The 13,810-nt window shown below is 51.5% G+C and overlaps 1 protein-coding gene across 1 annotated transcript; it reads left to right on the forward strand.

Moving 5' to 3' along the window:
• Positions 1-492: 492 nt before the first annotated feature.
• Positions 493-13,805, forward strand: Robo3 (roundabout guidance receptor 3). Its single transcript, XM_026404530.2, has 27 exons — positions 493-847; positions 1,148-1,305; positions 1,641-1,761; positions 1,857-1,995; positions 2,286-2,413; positions 2,685-2,809; positions 4,347-4,518; positions 4,826-5,031; positions 5,260-5,341; positions 5,644-5,809; positions 5,994-6,160; positions 6,921-7,042; positions 7,234-7,459; positions 7,656-7,777; positions 7,954-8,125; positions 8,271-8,456; positions 9,157-9,180; positions 9,262-9,304; positions 9,509-9,648; positions 9,961-10,155; positions 10,956-11,094; positions 11,266-11,478; positions 11,861-12,012; positions 12,143-12,253; positions 12,459-12,620; positions 13,024-13,214; positions 13,521-13,805. Exons 1-27 carry the CDS (start codon positions 547-549, stop codon positions 13,530-13,532), a joined length of 3,975 nt encoding a protein of 1,324 aa, XP_026260315.1. The 5' UTR covers positions 493-546; the 3' UTR covers positions 13,533-13,805.
• The last annotated feature ends 5 nt before the right edge of the window (positions 13,806-13,810 follow it).

The raw sequence follows: 13,810 nt of genomic DNA on the forward strand, positions 1-13,810 counted from the left end.
GCCCCAGCCCTGTCATTCCCTTTTATAAAGGACCCCAGGTCAATCCATATTGTCCATTTCGCTGGTCATGAATCATATGGAAGTGAAGAACGAAAAAAAACCAAGTGGTGCTCTTGTGCACCACTCTTGGGTATTCACTAAGCAAGGAGAACCCAGGACAGGTGGGTGAACTAGATCTGTAGTATAAATGCCAAGTCATGACCCCGTTATTCCCCATACAAATTTAGCAGGAGAGAAGGCCGGGTCTTTAGGAAATCCAGAAAGTAGGTCCAGGACTTTGTGTCCTGATTCTTCTACTGATCTGCTTGTCTTTAGGCATCTGCTTTCCAGTCTAATAACGTCTGCCAACAAAGAGATGTTGAAGCCTACAAAGCAGGGGTGGGGGTGGGGGGGACGACTCTGCTCCAGCAGTTGAATCTTGGGAAATGAAACAACCAAAAGGTCTCTTTCCCAACTTCCCGATCTGAGGGGTTTTTTTGTTTGTTTGTTTGTTTGTTTTTTGCCTCCCCCCACCCCCCAGAGACAAGAATTGAGCCAGAAGACGCTATGCCGCGCATCGTGGAGCAGCCACCAGATCTATTGGTCTCCCGGGGCGAGCCGGCCACACTGCCCTGTCGCGCTGAGGGCCGGCCCCGACCCAACATCGAGTGGTACAAGAATGGGGCACGCGTGGCCACAGCACGCGAGGATCCGCGCGCGCACCGCCTGCTGCTGCCCAGCGGCGCCCTCTTCTTCCCGAAAATTGTGCATGGGCGCCGTGCTCGACCGGATGAGGGAATCTACACTTGTGTGGCGCGCAACTACCTGGGGGTTGCAGCTAGTAGAAACGCCTCTTTGGAAGTAGCAGGTGAGAGTTCTGTCGATAGTTTCCAGAACCTGGGGGCGATGGGGGCCACCGGGCAAACCCACGAAGAATCATCCTTAGGGGGCTCAGCCCATTCAGCATCTTCCATTCTCTAATACCGAGATCGTGGCCAGAGGAGGAAGTGGGTCTGATTCAAGCCTGGTATTTCGGAACCTGGGAAAAAGTTCAGATCTGCTGTGACCTACCCCCAATACAACACTATCCTTGTGTCCTCACCCAGTTAGGTCCCATCATACTGTTTATTCTCCTGACCTTTTCCCCTACACACCCCTCTCTCTTCAGTCCTCCGTGATGATTTCCGGCAGTCTCCTGGAAACGTGGTGGTGGCAGTGGGGGAGCCAGCAGTAATGGAATGTGTGCCCCCCAGGGGCCACCCAGAACCTTTGGTGACTTGGAAGAAGGACAGTGCAAGGCTTAAAGAGGAGGAGGGAAGGATTACGGTGAGGGGTGGGGCCATAGGGTGTGAGTCTGGGACCAGACTCAAAGGAGGAAGGCCCAAATCTAAAAGTCTTGGGGCCTGGGAATAATTTCTTGGTACTGATGAGGTGGGAGATTTGAGATGAAAGCATCAGGTAACCAGAAGCTGAGAGTCAGCTATTGAGTAAGAGATATGGAAGGTAGGATGAAATAAAGATAAGAAAGGTGGGAGCATAATACCCCAGGGAATCCTTATCTGATTCCTGGGTTAATTTCATTGGTCTTCTTCATGATCTTGCTTTACATATACACATTTTGATGGCTATAAAGGACCAAAGTCACCATTATTACCCTACAGATTCGTGGAGGGAAGCTGATGATGTCATACACACTCAAGAGCGATGCTGGGATGTATGTGTGTGTGGCATCCAACATGGCAGGAGAACGGGAGAGTGGGGCAGCTGAACTTGTGGTACTGGGTAGGCACTGGGAGTTTTGGAATTATGGGATGGGTAACCTAGAGAGTAAGTAGCTGTGCAGACCCCCTGACCATTCACTGGTTCCCATTCTTTAGAGCGTCCCTCATTCCTGCGAAGACCAGTAAACCAGGTGGTCCTGGTTGATGCCCCTGTGAATTTTCTATGTGAGGCGCAAGGGGATCCCCCACCTCATCTACACTGGCGCAAGGAGGATGGGGAACTGTCCACAGGCAGGTGAGAAGCCCCCTTTTGCCTGTAAGGAGACCCAAAAGGCTTAAGAGACTGCCTACCCTAGAAAACTGGAAGGTAGACATCCTCTCACTTGAGGGCACAGAGAAATCTCCTCCCCAGAGACTGTGGCCCTGTCCTATCCAGCACTCCCATCCTAGTTTGTGGGTACCAGCTTCTATTCCTGTTGAATCCTGCCTTACCTTTTTGTACCCTGACCTTGGTGTCTGTCCTGGGGGAGAGAGAAGAGGTCTGTAGCTGTGGCCAACCCAGCCTGGGGGTGGGGAGTGGAGCAGGTATGAGATCCGGAGTGACCACAGCCTTTGGATTGGGCGAGTGAGTGCTGAAGATGAGGGAACTTATACCTGTGTGGCGGAGAACAGCGTGGGCCGTGTGGAAGCATCGGGTTCCCTCAGTGTTCACGGTGAGGGCTCCACCTGGGACTGCCTGCAGCTGGGGTGATATGAGGGAAGATGGAGGATGGGTTGCAGTGGAGGAGAATGGGAGAGAAAGAGCAGGAGATGTGGGTTGGTTGCCTGAGACTTCTGGAAGGAGAGAAAAGAGAAATTTAAACAAACTTGAGTGGGAGGTGGGTGTCTGCTTCTATTTAAGCAAGGCTTGGGCTTCTCTCTCCTGTTCCTTCACTCTCCTTAGTACCACTAAGTCCCTTTCCTTTATCTCACTCCCCTGCCTAGTCCCACCCCAGTTGGTGACCCAGCCCCAAGACCAGATGGCAGCTCCTGGAGAGAATGTGGCTTTCCAGTGTGAGACCAAAGGAAACCCCCCACCTGCCATCTTCTGGCAGAAAGAGGGAAGTCAAGTAGGTGGCCCTTTCCAAAACTCTGCTCATCAGCTCTTTATCTGGACCTTCCTGTCTCTGCATTCCACAAACTTCTGTCTGGGGCGTCTGTTTTTATCTTTGGTATCTTACCGCTAGAAACCCTTGCAAATTATTTGGGAGCATTAAATAAGATAATGAATATAAAGTGACTGGAACATTTGGACACTTTAAAAAAACAGTAATATGTTTAGTAACACTACTATTTAATAATGGTAATATGTTTAGGTGGTAGGAAACAGTCCTGGACGATAATTTCTTGGAGAATCTTTCTATTTTGGGCAAAGATGTCCTGAGGATGAGGCAAATCCAATTAGATTCCTGCTCTCCCAGGTCCCTAGGGGCCTTGGTTTTGGAACTAACACACTGCTCTGAAAACCAAGAATTGAACTAAAGCTGCTCAGGGTAGAAAACTATTTCCGTTGCCTATTTATAGCTCTCTCCACTATGGGAAGCTAACAATCACCCTCTTTCTACTTAGCAAACAAATTCCAGATCACACAACCTGAAAGAATTGTCACTGAAATTTGAACATAAGTAACTCACTGTAAGGGAAGGTGGAAATTTTGTTACTAGGAAACAGGGTCAGTATAATAAAATAAGCCGATTATCTCTACTCCACAAGAAAACCAGGCAACCTACTATTGTATTCCAAATCTGTAGCCACAATTTTTAATCTTCTCTAGCACCTGTGACCAATGCATTTTAATAAGATTCTCACAGAATGACAGTGGTGATAGTAAAAGGGCATGGGGATAGATGTCAGTCAGAGTCTCAACCTGAGACCCAGCCTGTCTTCTTACTTTACATGTATCTATCTAAAGTCAACTGTTAGAGCCAGAAAGAAGGGAAAAATATTTAACATTTATCACACAATGTTTTAGAAGATTTTCATATTATTTAATCCTCCTAACTATCCCCTAAGAATCAAATTTGTATAAAATGGGGCTCAGAAAAGCTTAAGTTTTGGGGGCGCGGTGGCACACACCTGTAATCCCAGCAGCTTGGGAGGCTGAGGCAGGAGGATAGCCAGTTTAAAGACAGACTCAGCAAAGGCAAGGCACTAAGCATCTCAGTGAGACCCTGTCTCTAAGTAAAATACAAAATAGGGCTGGGGATGTGGCTCAGTGGTTGAATGCCCCTGAATTCAATCTCCTGTACAAAAGAGAGAGAGAGAGAGAGAGAGGAGAGAGAGAGAGAGAGAGAGAGAGAGAGAGAGAGAGAGAGAGAGAGAGAGAATATAAAAAGAAAGAAAAGTATAAGTTTTCTCAGAGTTTCCCAACTAGAAAGTCACAGGGGTATAAGGTTGTCCTCAAAATCTTCTAGTAAAATTCCTTCATGTAAAATTCCTTTTTGTGAAAAGTGCTAACTGCTTTGCCTGAGGTCACATCAATGGTTGAGGGCAGAATGTGAACTAGAACCTTAGGAATTCTCTGGATTCTGAGATTGACAAGTCTGGGGAACTCTCCCTGCTCAGCTGCCTGCTTTTTCTACATCTTGGTCCCTTACTCTGTTGCAGGTCCTGCTTTTCCCTAGCCAGTCACTTCAGCCTACAGGGCGCTTCTCAGTCTCTCCAAGAGGACAGCTCAACATCACTGAAGTGCAGAGTGAGGATGCTGGCTACTATGTATGCCAGGCTGTCAGTGTGGCTGGCAGCATCCTGGCCAAGGCCCTGTTGGAGATAAAAGGAGGTATTTGCCTGTGGAGAGAGGGCTGGATCCAGACCCTCAGTCTGGAAAAACATGGCCTAAAGACATGAGTTTCTCTTGGATGCTATGCAATATGTCTGTGAGGGGCACATTTCTGAAGCATGTCTTTGAAGTTTGGAATAGCACAGAATCATCCCAGGCAGAGATTACAGATGATTATCAAAGTTCCCTCCGATTAGTGGGAGGCTTGGGGCAAGGGAAGGTGAAGAAGTAGAGAATGAGGACTGGGGAAGGGCTGGTTGCTTGACCCTAGACTCCTCTCCTAAGATGCCTGATTTCTTCCTCTTAGCCTCCTTGGATGGGCTGCCTCCCGTCATCCTCCAGGGACCAGCCAATCAGACACTAATCCTTGGCTCCTCTGTGTGGCTGCCATGCAGAGTGACTGGGAACCCTCAGCCCAATGTCCGGTGGAAGAAGGATGGACAGTGGCTGCAGGGGGATGACCACCAGTTCAATCTAATGGCCAATGGCACCCTGTACATCACCAGTATGCAGGTGAGTGCCACCCCTGGGGCTCTTTGTAACTAAGAATGAATGGCTATCTGGTCCACATTCCCAACTCTGGGAAGTACCCATTGGGCCTCTGATCACATTTTTACCCCTCTGCTCTCTCAGACCTTCTAAAGTATCTGGCATATTTTTCATCCTTCTGTTACCTGCCTTCACCCCCTCACCTTACTCTGCTCCACTACCAGTGTACCAGTGCTCTGCCCTCTCCTGCAGGAGATGGACATGGGTTTCTACAGCTGTGTGGCCAAGAATTCCATAGGAGAGGCCATATGGAGTGGCTGGCTTAGGAAGCGGGGTGAGTTTGTTCTTCGTGCCTTTGATTTGCCAGCACCCTTCTCCAAACCTGCTTCAAGGTAGTCAATACCTCCCCAAATCCCAGGACTAATTTTATCTTCCAAATGCCATGGCCATGGTGGTAGGGATGAGGAAGACAGAAGTGGTGCAAATGGGAGGCAGATGTGAGTAGGGGTTAGTACACTATGCTACCCTATGGTCACTACCACTGTTGCAGTCCCACAGTTCTTCTGGGAAGAAGGCAGGTTACACTGGGGTCATACTTTTTCCATCCTTCTACTTAATGATTATCTACCACTGCAGAAGATTGGGGAGCATCACCAGATCCTCCTACAGAACTGAGTACCCTGCCGGGCCCTCCCTCTCAGCCAGTGGTCACTGAGATCACCAAGAACAGCATTACCCTGACCTGGAAGCCCAATCCACAGGCCGGGGCTACAGTCACCTCTTATGTGATAGAGGCCTTCAGGTATGGAGAAAGTTTTGAATGCAAACCTGGAGAGCAAACCCCTATGTCCTTAGGGTCTGCTATTATTAGGAGGGATTATCCAGTCCCTTCTCACAAGGTAAGGAGGCAGCAGGATTCCTTAGATGGAGTAGACAGGTTGGGGCTTCCTGACTTAGAAAACACTGTCACCTTATTCCTTGTATAGCCAAGCAGCTGGCAACACATGGCGGACAGTGGCAGATGGTGTGCAGCTGGAGACACATACAGTCAGCGGTCTGCAGCCCAATACCATCTACCTGTTCCTGGTTCGAGCTGTGGGAACCTGGGGCCTCAGTGAACCCAGCCCTGTCTCTGAGCCTGTCCGCACCCAGGGTAAGATCAGAATGCCAGGGCTCCTGGGCATGACATGTAACACTACGGAGCATTCTCTGCCAAAACCATGGCACCATGGCAGCTCAGGGTTCCTTCCTGCTACGTCAGGTCTATTCTGGTGGCTCAGCCTGGAATAGGAGGTCATGTTTCCCTCTCATAGAGGGGACAAGAGAGGAGGGAGGGACAGATGCAGTGGCACATACCTATAATACCAGCAGCTTGGGAGACTGAGGCAGAAGGATCACAATTTTGAAGCCAGCCTTAGCAACTTAGCAAAGCCCTGAGCAACTCAGAGAGACCCTGTCTCTAAATAAAATATAAAAAAGGGCTGGGGATGTGGTTCAGTGGTTAAGTTCTACTTATAAAATATAAAAGAGAGAGAGAGAGAGAGAGAGAGAGAGGAGGGAATGAAGAAGGAATGGGTATTCATTCATCTCAATAGTCCTTACTTCTGAGCCTTTTTACCCAATCAATTGTTAAGACTAGAAGGCATCTTGAAAGGGCCATCTTCATGTTTGAGATGAGGAACTTTAAAGCCTTTATAGGATACATATGTGGTCATGCAGGAAGAACACTGAGCTAGACACTGGGCCCACTTCTGCAAACTATTGCCCTGACCTGCCTGCTCCTGACTCTGGGGGTGCTCTGGTGTACTAAGTGGTACAGTCTGTGGGGCAGGGTAGAGGCAGGATACAAGCACACCCTCAGTCTTGTCTTCCTGTCCCTGTGGCCCCAACTAAGTGGGCTGTTTGGTTAACAGACAGTCATCCAACCAGGCCAGTGGAGGATCCATGGAGAGGCCAGCGGGGAATGGCTGAAGTGGCTGTGCGAATGCAGGAGCCCATAGTCCTAGGGCCCCGGACTCTGCAGGTGTCCTGGACTGTGAGTATAGCCCAGGAATGAGGTTAAGGGTGGGGGTGTTGATGGAGGCCATGAGGGCATCCAAGAATGAATATGGGAGAGTGGAAGGTGAGTGGATGGGGAAAGTGGCATGAGGAGGGGAGGGGCTTGGTCTGGAGGACCTGTGTGGCCCCTGCCTCCAGCTCTGGTACACCTGGTTCTGTCTTCTATAGGTGGATGGCCCGGTCCAGCTGGTACAAGGTTTCCGGGTATCCTGGAGGGCAGCAGGCCCTAATGGGGGAAGCTGGACAGTGCTGGATCTACAGACCCCAAGCCAGCAAAGTACTGTGCTAAGAGGACTCCCACCAGGGACCCAAATCCAGATTAAGGTGCAAGCCCAAGGCCAGGAGGGGCTGGGGGCTGAAAGCCCCTTTGTGACCAGGAACATTCCTGAGGAGGGTAAGTAGGGCCACAGAATTGATGATGGACAAGAGGGGAGAGGAAGTGTGTAGGGTGGAAGTTTACAGGGCAAGGTGAGTAGGTGGAAAGGAGAGGTGCCTCTCAGTTCTCTAAGATATAAGAACAGGAAAGGGAAGATTGGGGCAACTTGCAATGACTGTCTGTGTCTTTCTCACCATGCTCCACCCTGGTCCAGCTCCCAGTGGTCCCCCCCAGGGAGTGGCAGTAGCCTTGGGGGGTGATGGCAACAGCAGTATCACTGTGTCCTGGGAGCCTCCATTGCCCTCTCAACAAAATGGGGTCATCACTGAATACCAGGTACCGGATTTGAGAAGGGACTGGGGTTGGGGAGAGACGGGAGAGGGAGAATCTAGGCTAGTTTTAATGTGGAGGGAATATAGGGCTGACTTTGGGGCTGTGATGAGGTTGGGGAAGAGGAGAGAGGTTTCATAGTGTTGTCTCCCGATTCCCTAAAACAAGTCTGTTCTCCCTAGATCTGGTGCCTGGGCAATGATAGTCGTTTCCACCTCAACCGGTCTGTGGCGGGCTGGGCACGCTCTGTGATGCTGCGGGGACTCCTGCCGGGTCTGCTCTACCATACCCTGGTCGCGGCGGCCACCAGCGCTGGCGTGGGCGTGACCAGTGCCCCGGTGCTAGTGCAGCTACGTGAGTCCGGAGGTGGGCGTGGGAGAGCTGGGCTGGGAAACTTTGTTGGGTTTCTGGGGGTAGAGTGCCTGTGGGGTCAGGGACGGCCCCTCCCCAGCTCCTGGGTTTCGGGCTCCTACTTCTCTCACTTCCCTAACCCCCACAGCGTCCCCGCCGGGAGTGGAGCCTGGGCTCGAGGTGGGCCCGGGGCTGGCGGAGCGGCTGGCGAGGGTGCTGCGGGAGCCTGCCTTCCTTGCAGGCAGCGGTGCGGCCTGCGGGGCGTTGCTGCTCGGGCTCTGCGCCGCCCTCTACCGGCGCCGGAAGCAGCGCAAAGAGCTCAGCCACTACACGGGTGAGAGCAGGGGCAGGGAAACGTGCTCGGGCCTCGGAGTGGACAGAGCCTGGAGGAAACCAGGAGGGGCCGATGGGCCGGGGGCGGGGGACAGCCTCTCTGCGAGCCGGGCAGGGCGAGGAGGGAGGGGTCGCAGCGAGAGTTCACCCTCTCGGAGTAGACACCGTGGCAGGAGGAACTGCCAGGCCAGGGGATTTTGGGGGGAAAGGGTGGGCTATGAGGGTACAGGACCTGGATTTGCGGAAGGGGTAAGGTTTGCCACTAAGACAAGAGGGCGGACTATGCAGCTCAGTAAGTAGCAAAGCCTACTTCGTGACAGGGGAGGGGGCAGGCCCTGGATGGAGGGGGTGTGGTCAAGATCCCAGGAGGTAAAGGTCTGAGGAGAGGTCTGGATGGCAAGAAGGGTCTACTGAAATGAGGTGACCTGAGTTCTGCTACTCCCCAGTAAGGGGCGTCTCTGCAGATATGCTGAAGTCTGAGGTCAGTGGTTTCTGATCTTGCTACATAAAGGAGTAACTTAGGGAACTTTAGAAAAATTCTGAGACCTGAGTCCCACCCCCAGAAATTCTGATGAATTGGTCCAGTGTGCAGCTTGAATGTTAGAACTGGGACCAGGGTCAAGGAGTGAACAAGCATATGGGTGTGTCTGATCCCTTGCCTCATTTCCCTCTTCTTTCTCCCTCGGGTTCCTTTTTGGAAGCCTCCTTTGCCTACACACCCGCAGGTAAGCCTTCTCTGCCCTAGTGAGGTTCAGACCCCCAGTACTGGTTCTCCTCTCACTGGTTCTCCCCCTCATCTTCTCCAGTGTCCTTCCCACACTCAGAGGGACTCTCTGGAGCCAGTTCCAGGTAATTGTCTTAACCTGTCTGCTAAGGATAATCTCTTTCACTGAGGGCCCACTCCTTTCTCTCAGGCCTCCCTATACTGCGCATCTCCCAAATCCCACCCACATCCATACCGTTGCTATCTGTGACTCTCAAATACTGCCACCTGCCATACCTTTAATGGCCTCTCTATGATCTCTGTCCCCAACATTTACCTCTCCCCCTCAGGCCACCCATAGGCCTTGGCCCTGCCCCCTACCCATGGCTGGCAGACTCGTGGCCCCACCCTTCTCGAAGCCCTTCAGCCCAGGAACCTAGGGGAAGCTGCTGCCCCAGCAATCCTGACCCAGATGACAGATACTATAATGGTGAGGAGTTCTAATTCCCTTAGGGGCACACCCAGCCTTGCCTTCTTTTCTTAATCTACTCGGGCAAACTGAAGGGAGCTGAGGAGGTCCGTCTTCTTGAGGTTGGTCAGTCCTGGGGCTGAGTGGAGTATGCTGGGAAATTAGGAGAGTGTCTTTCAGACCTGCTCTTCACTTTGGTTTCACATGTAAGGTTTGAGGTGGGAGGAGTTGATTTGGTGTGTCCTCCTTTTGCCCGCCTTTTTCCTGTTGTCCTCTATTTTCTGTCTCTGCCTCCTGCCTCCTCCACTGGGCTTCCCTCTTTTTCTTTCTCAGAAGCAGGAATCTCCCTATATTTGGCTCAGACTGCCCGGGGCACTGCTGCCCCTGGTGAGGGTCCTGTCTATAGCACCATTGACCCAGCAGGGGAAGAGCTGCAGACCTTCCATGGGGGATTCCCCCAACAACCATCAGGGGACCCAGGCACCTGGAGCCAGTATGCTCCTCCAGAATGGAGCCAGGGGGACAGTGGTATGACCCCAATTCCTAATATCCCCACATTAGCCCTGTCCAGAGCATCCTCCACCCTAACCCTCTGACACTTAGGCTGATGCTTCCTTCTGATATGTCTCATCTTTGGCCCTTTCCTGCCATTCTTTTTTTTAAATTTATTTTAATTTGTTATTTATGACAGCAGAATGCATTATAACTCATATTAGACATATAGAGCATAATTTTTCATATCTGTTTGTACACAGAGTCACACCATTCATGTCTTCATACACGTACTTAGGGTAATGATGTCCATCTCATTCCACCATCTTTCCTATCTCCATGCCCCCTCCCTTCTGCTCCCTCCCCTTTGCCCTATTTAGAGTTCATCTAATCCTCCCATGCCCCATCACCACCACATTATGAGTCAGAATCCTTAAATCAGAGAAAACATTCGGCAGTTGGTTTTTGGGGATTGGCTAACTTCACTTAGGATTATCTTCTCCAGTTCCATCCATTTACGTACAAATACCATGATTTTCTTTTCTTTTAATGCTGAATAATATTCCATTGTGTATAAATGCCACATTTTTTTATCCATTCATCTACTGAAGGGCATCTAGGTTGGTTCCACAGTTTAGCTATTGTAAATTGTGCTGCTATAAACATTGATGTGGCTGTGTCCCTGTAGTATGCTGTTTTTAAGTCCTTTGGGTATAGACTGAGGAGTGGGATAGCCGGGTCAAAGGGAGGTTTCATCCCCAGTTTTCCAAGGATTCTCCATACTGCTTTCCATATTGTTCTGCCATTCTTGATGTGTCTCCATCTACTCTTCTCAGGAGCCAGGGGAGGCAAAGTGAAGCTTCTGGGGAAACCTGTGCAGATGCCCTCTCTGAACTGGCCAGAAGCCTTGCCACCACCTCCCCCTTCCTGTGAACTGAGCTGTCCAGAGGGGCCTGAGGAGGATCTGGAGGGCAGGTAAGGATGCTGCCTACTTCAGGTGCCCCTCCTACTGTGGATCTGCCCAGAGCCCCCTGGGGCAGGGGGGCAGAGATGCTGGTAGAGGAAGGGAGAGGGCAAAAGGAAGGCCAAAGGGAAGGTATAGAAGCTGCTTGGTCCTTTCCTTCTCTCCTGCCTCTTTGCCCTCAGCTCAGAGTCAGAAGAATGGTGCCCACCAATGCCTGAGAGAAGCCACCCGATTGAGCCCAGCTCCAGTGGAGGGTGCCTGGTTGCTCCACCCCAAGGGGAAAACCCCTCTCCCACACCCTCCTATGGACAGCAGTCCACAGCCACTCTTACCCCCTCACCTCCTGACCCTCCCCAGCCCCCTAGTGATCTTCCCCATCTCCATCAGATGCCCAGGTAGGGAGGTTTACAGTGCTTTACATATTACAAGCCTTCAGTGCATATCTATTCAGTGGTTGTTGGGGTAGATGGATAGATGAATCTGGGGTACAGAGTCTCAGGGCTGTGTCAGGGTGGAAGTGTGATTTGGGGAGGAACATGGAGGTTGACAAAGTCTCTCACTGCCTTCTGACTATCTCTTCATTGGAGAGACTCTGCAAGCTTCCTGTAGCATTTCAAACATGGTCTTCCTCATGCTTCCCAAGCTTGGGAAGTCTTCTGGGGATGGGCTGTGTCCTATTCCATCTGATTTAGGCTGAGTGTCCAGTACAGTCTTGGCACATAGTAGACACCTAATTTTTGTGGAGTGAGCAAATGTTGAGGCCTTATGTCATTGCAGGAGGGTGCCCCTTGGGCCAAGTTCCCCTCTCAGTGTGTCCCAGCCCACTCTGAGTAGCTATGAAGGGAAGCCTGCTGGCCTGAGTGCTGGCCTCACATCCTCCCACCATCTCGGCCCCAGCCCTGTCCCCAGTACAACCAGCAGTGCCCCAGGTGAGTTTGTAGACCCTCAACTTACCCCTACCTCTCTGCACTCCCTCCAAAGGTTACTTCCCCTTGCTTCAAGTTCCTCGCCTGATTTCCTCACTTTACCTGTCCTTCCTTGAATCTCCTAATGCTGTAGGGAGAACCCGGCAGGTACCTGGAGAGATGACTCCTCCACTTCAAGGACCAGGTGCCCGAATCCGGAAGAAATCCAAGGCTCTTCATTATAAGAGGGAACACAGCCCTGGGGGTGAGAGGATCCTACACCTCGGAGATGGTGACAGTCTGTAGGGATTATGGGCAGGAAATTAAGGGTGGGTTCTAGGGACTGGAGCAGGTGATGCCAAATATTGGGCCATTCATTTGCAGCCTCCTGGTGTCAGGGAATGGAGGTGGGAGAAAGATTAGTGTCAGTAAGGCAGGAGACTCTGCTGAAAAACAGGTCTCTTCTCCAGACTTGCCCCCACCACCCCTGCCACCACCAGAAGAGGAGGTAAGCTGGGCCTTGGGGCTGAGAGCAGCAGGCAGCATGTCCTCCTTGGAGCGAGAGCACAGTGGGGAGAGGAGAGTTGTGCAGGTGGTGCCTCTGGGGACCCAGCGGGGACCCCATCCAGATGGTAAGGAGGGCCAGGGCAGCAGGGAGGGGACTGGAAGCTGGTAGGAGGGTTTGTGTATCTGGTCAGTGTCAAAGACTCTCTTGTCTCTCGCTAAGCAAAATCCCCTGAGGTCCCTGAGATAAATCCTTTCCCTGGACTGAAGCCCAGAACAAAAGAAGAGTGGGGTCTAGGTGTTCTTTCTTCCCTGAGGCTATCTCTGCTTGGGAGTTACCCACGTTTCTGAGCCCCTATTATGTCAAGGCCATGTACTGCGTGCTCTTTTTCTTCTCAGCCTCTTGCATGATGGTGCCTGGACCTACTCCTTTATCATCTCAGAGCTGGGATAGTAGTGGGTGGCAAGTGGTTGAGTGGCAATGTTCTGTCGCCTGCCTGTGCCCAGCTGCCCTTCTCTGTTGTACTGCAGAAGAGGCCTGGCTCCCATATGGCAGACCAAGCTTCCTGTCCCGTGGCCAGGCCACCAGCAACTGTTCCACTGCTGGCAGCAACTCTTCCAGGGGTTCTGGCAGCTCTCGGGGCTCCCGGGGTCCTGGACGGAGCAGGAGCCGGAGCCGGAGCCACAGCCAGAGCCAAAGGCCAGGACAGAAACGTCGAGAGGTGGGGGCCAGAGATCACACAGAAATGATGCACAGGGCTAGCGAGGGTGGGCTAGGGAGTGACTGAAAATAGGAAGACAGGAAAGGGCTTGCAGAGGAGATTGAAAGGAGGGGAATGAGTGAGGGAGAAGGGAGGAGTCCCCTAGAAGAAATGATAAGGGATGAGGGCAAGATGACACATAAGAGTCTATGGGTACCCTGTGGAACTGGACTGAGAGAAAGGCTGATCCATTACTGTGGCCTGTTTGCCCTGACCCAGGGCTTAACCAAACAGTCTCTCTTTCTTTCTCTCTCATTCACTCTCTAGGAACCAAGATGACCTTTGATGAGGCAGTGAGAATATTGAGAGTTCCATGGGGCAGGGGGTGTAACATCCTCTCATGGTAAACAAAGCTGTGAGCCAAAGGGAGCAGGGATGGAGCCCTCTTCCCTCCCAGCAATGATGCTTGGGGCTCACTGAAGCCCATTGACCTCAATGGTTTCAATTGGCTCAGAAGCCAGAAAGCCAGGACTTCCCTTTCCATCTTTTTATGAGAACTATTTGTATAAAAGACAATAAAGGGGGTCTGTTCCAAGCCCTGGGCTCTGTTTATTTTA

The sequence above is a fragment of the Urocitellus parryii genome, chromosome 4 (assembly GCF_045843805.1).
Source record: "Urocitellus parryii isolate mUroPar1 chromosome 4, mUroPar1.hap1, whole genome shotgun sequence".
Lineage (NCBI taxonomy): Eukaryota > Metazoa > Chordata > Mammalia > Rodentia > Sciuridae > Urocitellus > Urocitellus parryii.